The 11398-nt window shown below is 30.1% G+C and overlaps 1 protein-coding gene across 1 annotated transcript; it reads right to left on the reverse strand.

Annotated features, from left to right (window-relative positions):
- Positions 1-8913: 8913 nt before the first annotated feature.
- On the reverse strand, positions 8914-9311 carry LOC108452830 (uncharacterized). The gene has a single exon (XM_053029076.1). It carries the CDS (start codon positions 9217-9219, stop codon positions 8929-8931), a length of 291 nt encoding a protein of 96 aa, XP_052885036.1. The 5' UTR covers positions 9220-9311; the 3' UTR covers positions 8914-8928.
- Between the last annotated feature and the right edge of the window lie 2087 nt (positions 9312-11398).

Below are 11398 nucleotides of genomic sequence, written 5' to 3' on the forward strand. Positions count from 1 at the left end.
AGACAGGGCCAGAACGGTTTCTGGGTCCCCTGTCGCGACTTTGAAAATTTACCATAAGATCCTTGAACATTCGTGTTCTTGGCTATTGGTCCTTTTTTCATTTTAATGGCCTATTTTATTTACAAATTATCCCTTTTATTTTTATTCAGTTGTAATTGAGTTTTTATTGATATAATTTACTATTTTAAAATCCATTTAATATTTTTATATGTGTTGAACTGTTTTAATAATTTTATTTGTTTTATTTGTACAATTATTTTGAAGTTTTTTATTAAATTATTTTAACATTTTATATAATACTTTGTTTAAATGTTTTTATTTATATTGGTACTTGTATAATTCATGGTAAAAATTAATTTGATCCTATATACATATTTAATTCCATGTTATTTATATTTCATATAATTGCTTTTAAATTATCTATGTATATATATATATATATATATATATGCTTTTTAAACTTGTTATATATATAGTTTATTTCCTAAGATCATATTTTATTATATACCTTTGCTATCCCTTCATATTTTAAGTATATTTAAATTCTCCTTCATTGTGTGTATATTGTCAACTTTAGATAAATGTTTTTACATTTTGCATATTACTAGATTCAAATGTCTTTTTTTGCAACATCTATTTTTAAAAAGAAATTATATATATGTTCTTAGTTTTTTTTTAAAGTTATTTCAAGTTCTAGCATGTGTTATTTGCTCATCAATGCATTTTTTAAAAGATTGTTTTGTATCATATTAGTTTTACGTTGTTTATGTGTTAATTGTTTTATATTATTTCATGTATGTTTGTTGCACATCATTTATTTGTTTTTTTATGTATTATTAAATCAATTGTTGTTCATCCATACTTGTAAATTTGGTTATATTGTTCGTTGATATAGTTATATTTTATTGTTTTTTTGTCAATTGGTTCCTCAAATTTATATTATCTTCATTCACCAAGTATAGTACTTTATTTGTGCATGTTGCTCCATATTTATAATTTCGCTTTTTGTTTGCAAATGTTGCTTTACATTTTTGACTTTTTGGTTTTAAAATTAATTATCTCATTTTATTTCAAGTCAAATTAATGAATTTTGAACCGACCTTAAAACGAAGGCAATGTTTGATGTTTGGAAATTTGGGAATCATGCCCTATCGTGCTGGGTTTCGATTTCCGTTTGTTCAAAATAATCGAATATTCCTTTAGAATTTCACTCGTGTTTTCTAAATTTTAAAACAAGGCAATGTTCAATGTTTGGAAATTCGAGGAATCGTGCCCTACCGTGCTGGGTTTTGTTTTTTCGTTGGACTAAATAACTGGGCATCCTTTTGTAATTTTCAACATATAAACTTTCAGAAGTAAAAAATTTATCGTGTTTTCGAGGGTATAAAGGATCGTGTCCTATCGTGTTGGATGTGATGCTGTGTTCCTTTGAAACAAGAGAGTTTTGACGACTAACTTGAACCATTCAAATGTTTTAAAAGGAACTATATTTCAAAAATAGCTTTAAGTCTCAGACACAAGGACAATACTTAATCAATTTAGTACCAAATTTGGGCATAGTGAGGGTGCTAATCCTTCCTCATACGTAACCGGCTCCCGAATCCGTTTTCTCAAATTTACGTAGGCCAAAATTGATTTAAATGGAATAAAATGTTTGATCAGGTGATCCAATCACACCTAAACAAAAGGATTGGTGGCGACTCCACACTTTATTTTAAAGTCGATCCCCGTTTTTCAAAAAAAATAGTTTCGACAAGTGTCATCTCTAAATTAAAAATTTCCATCATATGAATTTAAATTTCTAAAATATCCTTTAATCTTAATTATATATTTTTAAACAAATATTTTTAAGAAGTGTTCAAATAATTTCTTTTACTAACTAGTGTCAGTTGCTAGTACTTACAAAACTCCATGTCCACCATATGAATCTTGTGTAGATTTATATATTAATTATATATTATGCCACATTTGTAACGTGGAAACATTTAAAAAAGATTAATATTTGTTAAATATGATTCCTATTTTCGGTCAAATTTGAAAAATAATCTTTCACTTAAACTCTGTTTACTTGTTTCAATCAAACACTGATTAGTTTAGATTATTTTATTATTATTTGACCTATGAATTTAGAGAATTTTGTGTTTACGTTTTGAGGGTTCTTTGTTTTTAGGTTTTCGAGGTTTAGTCTTTATCTCCATCTTTTGTACTCTTCATTCTTTTGCCATTATAGTAAAATTATCTTTGCCCGTGGTTTTTTATCCTCTTTAGAGGGGTTTTTCCACGTTAAATTTGTATGTTCAATTTCTCAATTTATTCTGCTATTTTTCTTGTTCGTTGTTTAATCGGGTCGATCATAACAAGTGGTATTAGAGCTAGTTTAATTTTCATAGATCAGTTCATTCAGATATGACAACAACAAGGTTTGAAATTGAGAAGTTCGATGGTGAGACAAATTTTAATCTGTGGCAAGTTCAGATGATGGCAATTTTAGTTCAATCCGGTTTGAAAAATAGTGTTACCGGGAAAAAGCATGAGAATCTAAATAAAACAAAATGGGAAGAGCTTGATGAAAAGGCTTTGTCTGCAATCTAGTTGTGCCTCGCGAATACGGTATTGCAAGAGGTATTGATGGAGAAGACCTCATCTGCCTTGTGGAAAAGGTTAGAAACTCTTTATGCAACTAAGTCTCTGGCTATCCGTTTAGTGTTGAAACAACGTCTATTTACATTTCGCATGAACGAAGGTGAGCTTCTTAGAGATCACATCAGTCAATTCATTACTCTTTTAAATGATTTAAAGAACATTGAGGTTCATATTGATAATGAAGATCAAGCTATGCTATTATTGTGCTCTTTACCTCCTTCATACAAGTCTTTTAGGGAGACTTTGATTTATGGTAGAGACAAACTCTCGTTTGAAGATGTGAAGGGACATTTGTTGAGTAGAGACAAACTCGACAATGAGCTTCATTTGGATAGCAAGTCGATAGGCAAGCTTCCATTTTGGTAGCATTAAAGAAATGAGACAAAAGGTGTTGCTATTGTAAAAAGTTAGGTCACATCAAAGCAGATTGTTATAAACTGTGAAATAAAAGAGCTGCTGAGAGTAACGAGGAAAATGTAGCTGGTGCTAATTTGGCCGATGAAAATGGTGATGATTTCTTGTTAGTGTCAACAAGCGATAACTCCAAGCTCACATCCGAGTGGATCCTAGATTCAGGATGTTCTTTCCACATGTGTTCCAATAGAGAATGGTTCTCCACATACAGTTAGCTTGAAGGTCGAGTTGTGTGCATGGGAAACGATTCATCTAGTAAGGTAATTGGTATTGGTACTGTTAAAATTAATATGCACGATAGGACGATTAGGACACTCTCAAATGTCAAGGATGTACCTGATTTACGAAAGAATCTCATCTCCTTGAGTATTTTAGACTTGAAAGGATACAGAATTAACATTGAGTCGAGTAGTATTAAAGTATCTCGTGGAGCTCTCGTTTTGTTAAAAGGAAAAAGAACCGGTAGTCTTTATATTCTAGAAGGTTCTACAGTGACCGGTGAAATTGGACATCCTTCGTCCGTTACGATGTTGAAGTCAACTCGTTTGGAGCAGAGGCAACTTGGTCATAGGAGGGAAAAAGGTATGACCATTTCGTTGAAGAGAGGTTCTCTTTTGGATACAGGTTTTGAAAAGTTAGGGCATTGTGTTTGTGAAATCAGACCCAGGTTAGCTTTGATTTGACAGTGTACAAGTCGAAGGCTAGAAATCTTCCAGTTTCTAAGCACAAATTTAACTTAGTTAATTCCCTACATAGTTCAAGATAGGCTCATGGCGGGCTTTGGCAAAGATGGCGTTGTGGAAATATGAGTCAATGTGGAGATTTGTTAAATATAGCTCCTACTTTCAATCAAATTTGAAAAATAATCTCTTAGTTAAACTTTGTTTACTTGTTTCAATCAAACACTGATTAGTTTAGATTATTTTATTATTATTTGACCTATGAATTTAGCGTATAAATAGATTCTTTTACAACTTTAGAATAACACACCCATTAGAGATTAGAACTCATAACACATTTAGAGAATTTTGTGTTTACGTTTTGAGGGTTCTTTGTTTTCGGGTTTTCGGAGTTTAGTCTTTATCTCCATCTTTTGTACTCTTCGTTCTTTTGCTATTATAGTAAAATTATCTTTGCATGTGGTTTTTTATCCTCTTTGGAGGGGTTTTTTCATGTTAAATTTGTGTGTTCAATTTCTCAATTTATTTCGCTATTTTCTTGTTCATTGTTTAATCGAGTTGATCCTAACAATATTAAATATTGATATATTGATGATACGTAATAATCTTGAGATATATTTTATATTGATATTGTATTCGAGTGAATTTTAAGTGTAATTTAACTTAAAATCTTATTTTTTGTAGCAAAATAATCATTTAACATCTGCTAACTCTTTCATTAAACTTTGAATCCCTTTGAAAAAGAGAGTCTAACCCATATTTTATAATAACTAATACACATGGATATTTCTTTTTACTATGGGCTTTAATTAAATGGTTTTTAAAAGATAAAAGTAATTTAATTAATTGATCTTGAATATCAAATTATTTCAAATAAATAATTGATTGGACCACTAGAGGTTCTTCTGCATTGTTACGATGTTTGTTTTTCCGTGATTCTAGTGTTTAGCATTGTATGATGTTTCTCCTCTTGTATGTGTTGGAATATTTTTAATTAAATGAAAGAGTCTAATTAATTAAAAGTTTTTTTTTGTTATTAACAAATAATTATAACTATTTCAATAATATTATTTGAATCGAGAGATATTAAATAAATAATTATGTCTCTTTTAAATATATTATTATTCAGAAAAGACACATATTGAAAGATGTCTCTATGAAGAGGCATGCAAATTTTTATAAATAGGAATGGAATTTCATTTGGAAATCATACCAACAAGTTCTAAAAAATATTTTTATTTTTCCTCCATCTTCTAATATCATTGGATTGTTCTATAAAGAGTTATTGCAAAAATTCTTTATAGAAATTGATTTTCTTGTTATACATTGCTCAGTACTTAGTGGACTATTTTCATCAGTGCAAAACACAAATAGTCATCGGGCTTTATTTGCTTGAAACTTATTTGCATACCGAGTATAGGTGGGGGGCAAATAGAACCTTAAATATAATGGCTTGATACACACCTTGGAGCCTTGTCCTTTTTTTTGTTTTGTTTTCTGTTCATTTGTTGTTCATGTTCCGTTTGTGTATTCGAGATTTTCCTCACCTAAGATTTGTACAAACACTTTTAAGGTTTTATTTTCATGATGATTACTACAACACATAAAAGTGGAACACTAAGGGAGTTGGCTTCCAACTTTGTCAAACTTAATCGGTTTGATGGTGGCAATTTTGGACGGTGGCAAAAAAGATACACTTCTTTTTTTTCAACTTTGATAGCTTATGTTTTGGATACTTTAAGACCATAAGAGAATGAAAACAAATCCATTGCTACAACCCGAGAAAGATGAAAATGGGACAATGCTAGTTACATATGCATAGGCTACATATTGAATGATTTATTCGATGGTTTGTTCGACACCTACCAAAATGAGGTCATCGCTAAGGAATTATGGAGACAAGATACATGACCGAAGATGCTACAAGTAAGAAATTTCTTGTTATTCATTTCAATCATTATCAAATGATTGATGGTCGTTTTGTTATGAAATAATTTTGTGATATTGAAAAAATGCAGAATCAATTTAAGGAATATGTTATGAAAATGGATGAAATGATTGTTGCATCCTCCATAATAGACAAACTTCCTCCATCATGGAAAGACTTTAAAAAAAGTTTAAAACATAAGAAAGAGGAAATATCTCTTAAAGTTTTGGCAAATCATCTTAGTATTGAAGAAGAATATCGAAAGTAAGATTAGAACCTAGATTCTGAAAATGCCAAAGTGCATGTTACGGAGGAAGTTCAAACTACTAAACCATCCAAGAGAAAGTGCATACAAATTATTGAAGCACTTAAGTTCAAAACAAAACAAAAGGGCTCATGTTACCATTGTGGCAAGCTGAGACATTTCAAGAATGAATGTCGATTCTTAAAGAAGAAACCATCTTTTAAATTTGATAATAAAGAAAAGTTTGTTGCCATGATTTCTAAAATTAATATGGTACAAGATGATAAAGTATGGTGGATTGATACTGGAGCAACCAAACATGTGTGCAAAGATAAAAGCATGTTCACAAAGTTCACACAATATGAATATGGTAATGATTTGTACATGAGAAATTCTTCCACTGCAACAATCAAAAGGCAAAGGGTCTTTTTGGTAGTCGTAAAACTAACTAATAATTCGACTTAAGGCAAACGCACCTATCGAAAAATAGTATAGCTATGGTGAGACCGGAATCCACGAGGACTAAGAGTACTAGTAGTTACTCTCTTTTTATTATCTAGCCTAAAAAATTAAAGGGTGTTTTAAAATTTAACTAATTTTCTAATTAACTAAGACTAAGACAAAGATGAAAATTGGAAAATACTTTTTGAAACACCAGTAGAGAAGACAATACCCAAGGAAGAATTCACCTAGACTTCACTTATTATCTTTGACTTAGACGATTTATTCATTTGACTTATTCTGTAGAAATCCCTGATTTATGTTAATATCCCTTTCGAGACTAAAAACAACTGACTCTAGGTTGATTAATTGAAATCTCTTTCTAATTAAAACCCCTATTGTTGCACTAACTCGATCTATGGATCCCTTATTAGATTTGACTCTAATCCGGCAGATTTATGTCGTCCTATTTCTAGGATTGCATTCAACTCCGCTTAATTTATGAATGATCTACTCTTAAACTGGGACTTTTGCTCCACTGAATAAGCACATCAAAACCTGAATTAATACCCTGGAATATTAAAACAAGAATTAAAACTCATAATTAAGAATAAGAACAAATATTTATCATATTAATCAAAGGGTAATAAGATTTGTCTTAGGTTTCATCTCCCTTAGGTATTTTGGGAGTTTAGTTCATAATAATAAGGGAAAACATCTCAAAGATTGGAAAACAACAAAACATAAAGAACCCAAAGAACTTCTAGGAAATTGGATGGAAATCTTCAGTCTTGATGTAAATCTTCCTCCTGAGCTGATCCCAATGGCTGATCTTGAGTACTTTCTGCCTCCAACTCTGTGTGTCCGCTTTTAATCCTCTTCTAGGGTGTTTATATAAGCTTTAGAATGCTTCAAAACCCTCAAAAGTGCCCTTTTCTGAATAGAACTAGGTTTGGGCTCGGTAGGGGCACGGCCGTGTGCCATGCCCGTGTGAAGATGCTCAGGCCGTGTGCAATACTAAGTTGGCTTTTAGTCGACACAACCATGTCACATGGGCGTGTGGATCACGCGTGTGGAAGTGCCTAGGCCATGCGAAACACTGATTTAAGCCCAATTTATCCGTTTTTGGCCCGTTTCTTACTCTTTTCGCCTTCCTATGCTTACCTAAGTATAAAACAAGAATTTAAAGGATTAGGAGCATCGAATTCAATGAAATCAAGGAAAAATCATCCATAAATATGCCAAACATGGGGTAAAAATATTTATAGATTACGGTTTATCTAATATCCCCACACTTAAGCATTTGCTTGTCCTCAAGCAAAATCCTCAACTCATAATCAAAAGAAATTCTTCTCAACTCATAATTCTCATCAATAATGTTTCAAAATAATCCATAAGCAGTCATACATTGAAAATTTAACCAAAAGAACATTAAAGTTTCAAATAGTCAAAGTTGAGCATTTTAATCATAAAATTATAAGCATCCTCCTTTATCTAAGTAATTATTTTTGATTCCAAATTGACAATGTTTGACATCCTCACTAAAAGGTTCACTCAAATCACTCAATGTGTTTAAGGTTCAATGACTAAGCACTCATTAGTCAAACATGAAAATTTATTACCATAGGCTTGCATGAAAATCAAATCTCCACCACTATAATTGAGATGATACACCAATCAAAAGGTCTTTGAAGGGTTGTAACGGCGCCTTGGGTTAAAGGTGTGGATACAGGCTGAAAAAAGATGGTTAGAATCGAGATTAAATTGATAAATTGCCAAGATTATTAATAAGAATAAAAAATTATTTCTGCTTATATGGTTGAATCTTCTTATTTATGGCATTATAGATTAGGAAATTTGAATTATAGAAAATTGCGTGACATGCATAAGTTAGATTTAATTCCCATTTTAATAAAAATATTGAAAAATGAAAAACATGCATGTTGACTAAAATTACTAAAAACCCTTTTCCTAAGGTTAAAAGGAAAACAAAAATACTTCATTTGATACATAGTGATTTATGTGACATGCATAATACTTCTACATTAGGTGGAAAGAAATATTTTGTTACTTTTATCGATGATTCTTCTAGATATTGCTATGTATATTTATTGTATTCAAAAGATGAAGTGCTTGATAAATTTAGAGTTTATAAATATGAAGTTTAATTTCAATGTGAATAATTTATCAAGTGCTGAAGATTGAATAGAGGTGGAGAATACTATAATCCAAATTATCTTGAATCCACTAGGATTATCCATTAAGTTTCAACCCCTTACACACCACAACATTGATTGCATACACAATTATAGTATTTATTGGATTGCCATGGATACACATTGATGATTTGGTTTTATGAGTATTGTCAGCGTCAGATAGAATGTATAACAGGCTTCCATTGCTGCCATGGATTCTACAAGAAATGTTTTATTGTGCTGTTGACATTGATGATTTGGTTTAAGCTATTGGTGATTTCTGTATTGTCAGCGTCAGATAGAATGTATAACAGATGCCTTGACCATTGCTGAATTTTACAAATCCAGCATGTTTTAAAACTTTGTGGTACTTGCAGCTACTGGCTATGTATCGAGTTGCAGCATGTTATCTAGAGGGTTGCTCCAGGCAACAACCCACTTAGTTCCATCACGTCGCCTGTACACAAGACCAGCAACTGAACCATGACTATCAGCATCATCAGTCACTGATTCATGTGTAAACTCACCCGCATCTCCATCTTCAATTATTTCTGGGAATTCCGCAAAATGAGAGCCTTGCCAAACTTTCTTGTCAGTCAAGGTTAGAGCTTCGCTGGAAGAGTTCCAAAGCTTGCCGTTTGTGGTTTGTTGAGCATTTTTCTGAGAAGAAGCCATGATAGCTTTCTATGTGTTATGGTTTGGTTGTGTTATGCTTCAAATATTGCACTACACACCTACTTATTTACTAGTTTACACCATGCATGCATTGTCCATAACAACAATGTTTATGCGCATGAAATTTGTAGACTGCATTCATATCAAAACTTTTTTTTTATTCCTATTCTTGATGTGTCTTTTCACTTCTAATTAGATTTTTTGATAAGTTATTTTTTTTTAAAATGATATAATTTTTGTATAATTAATTAACAATAGAAAGAGTAAATTATTTCCAATGTGTTATATCCTATATCCGACCTGACCGCCGGATCAAGATATTTGGATGTCACATTCGTTACCGAAGCAACTACATAAATTTTAGGTTGATTTATGACAAAACTGTTTGAGTTAAAGAGCTCATTAAAACATGATATTCACTCAAAGATAATAAAAATGCATAAAATTAACACGAGTATTAAAGTTTTACAAATAAATGTATTGGAAGACTTACACTTTCTAAAGTAGTTTACCTACTTTATGTATATTTTATATTTATTTTAAATTGTGACAATTAATTTAATTTTTCATAAAAGTTTTGTCAAAATTTTAAAATCACATCAATTAACAATTATTCACTTATAATTTTATCAATTCATTTAAACATAATTTCCAATATTACCTAAATTATTAGTAAATTTAGGTTTGAATTATTCAGAAGGAGCTTCAAATTTGACCGAACTCTTTACTGCTATTCATCTCATTGCAAGTTTACTGCCATTCAAAATTTATGCATTGTTTTTCTAATTTGGAAATGTCAGAATCAATGAATTGATATCCAATTTTAGCTTAAACTTCTATGATTTGTTTTAAAAAAAAAATTGGAATGGCAGTATCTACAAATAATATTTTTCTATATTATTTATGAATTATCTAAATAAATATTTAACTGTAAATTTGTAATTATATTTTAATTTGAATAAATTAACTTTTATTCGGGTCAAGTTAAGTCCGAATTATCCTATTTTATATAGGGTTGGGTTTAGACAAAATTTTAAGCTCATGTTTTGAACCGGGTCAAGTTTGGGCAGAGACTATATCTAGAAACCTCATTGTCTAGGCCCAAACTGAACCCAGCTTGGCTCGGCCTATGGACAACTCCATGCATGATGTTTTGAGTTTAAATATCATTATGATCAAATTCTCAAAAATAGAAGTATAAGGACTAAATTTGAAATTTACGAAGAATACAAAGATTTATGAATTTTTTTAACCTAGTATAAAATATGAATATTTTAATTATATAAATATGAGTATTTGTTTAAATAGTACTTAGCTTCATTTATCTCATATATAGAATATATGTAATTTAAATTAAGTTTTGATTAGGCATTATTTATTATCAAGTTTATATATGATATAAAATATTACAAAATATTATCTTATTATAAAATAAACTTCAATTATCAACAGGAAATTATATTATAATATTTTATAACAAATATATTTATGTCGTGTTGGTTTACAAATAACAACTTTTAAAAAATGATTTCGGAAAATTTTATCAAATATTTTACAAACATTGTTTTTTTCAAAAAAATCAATTATTTTTAAAAGAATCATTTTCTGACAACCTTAATAGTTATTAAGGAGAGTTGGAATCTTGAATGTCCAAAAGCCACCTAACATGGTCACGAAAGAATACGATAGTTTTGTTTTTTTCAGGTAAAGCATAAGATACTCTTTAAGTTAAAATCATGTTAGATTACGTCACATTTATTACGTGGGTGGTTGAAAAAAAATATAGATGAAATTTGTATCTTTTGTTTGAAATATTTTCTTTATACTTATATTATATTGGTATTACTTTTTATAACTTATCGTCTTTATTGTCATATTGAATTATTTTTTAAATTGTGTAGATGCAATTTAGCATGTATAATATTAATGACATTACTAGATTTTAATTGCCTTTCTAACTCTGAATTTTCTTTTCTTTTTTTACTATTTTTTGAGAATAATCAAATATTTAGAATTTAATTAAATGAGATTTCGGATCAGTTGGCAAAAGCAGATATCTTGAGTCTTGAAAATTTATGTTTAAGACCTACCATAATCAATTATATACGTAAAGCTTTTGAGTTTTAGTTCAGTTAATCTTAATTTGATTTTAGTCTCAAATATATTAGTACGATCAATT

The sequence above is a fragment of the Gossypium arboreum genome, chromosome 5 (assembly GCF_025698485.1).
Source record: "Gossypium arboreum isolate Shixiya-1 chromosome 5, ASM2569848v2, whole genome shotgun sequence".
Lineage (NCBI taxonomy): Eukaryota > Viridiplantae > Streptophyta > Magnoliopsida > Malvales > Malvaceae > Gossypium > Gossypium arboreum.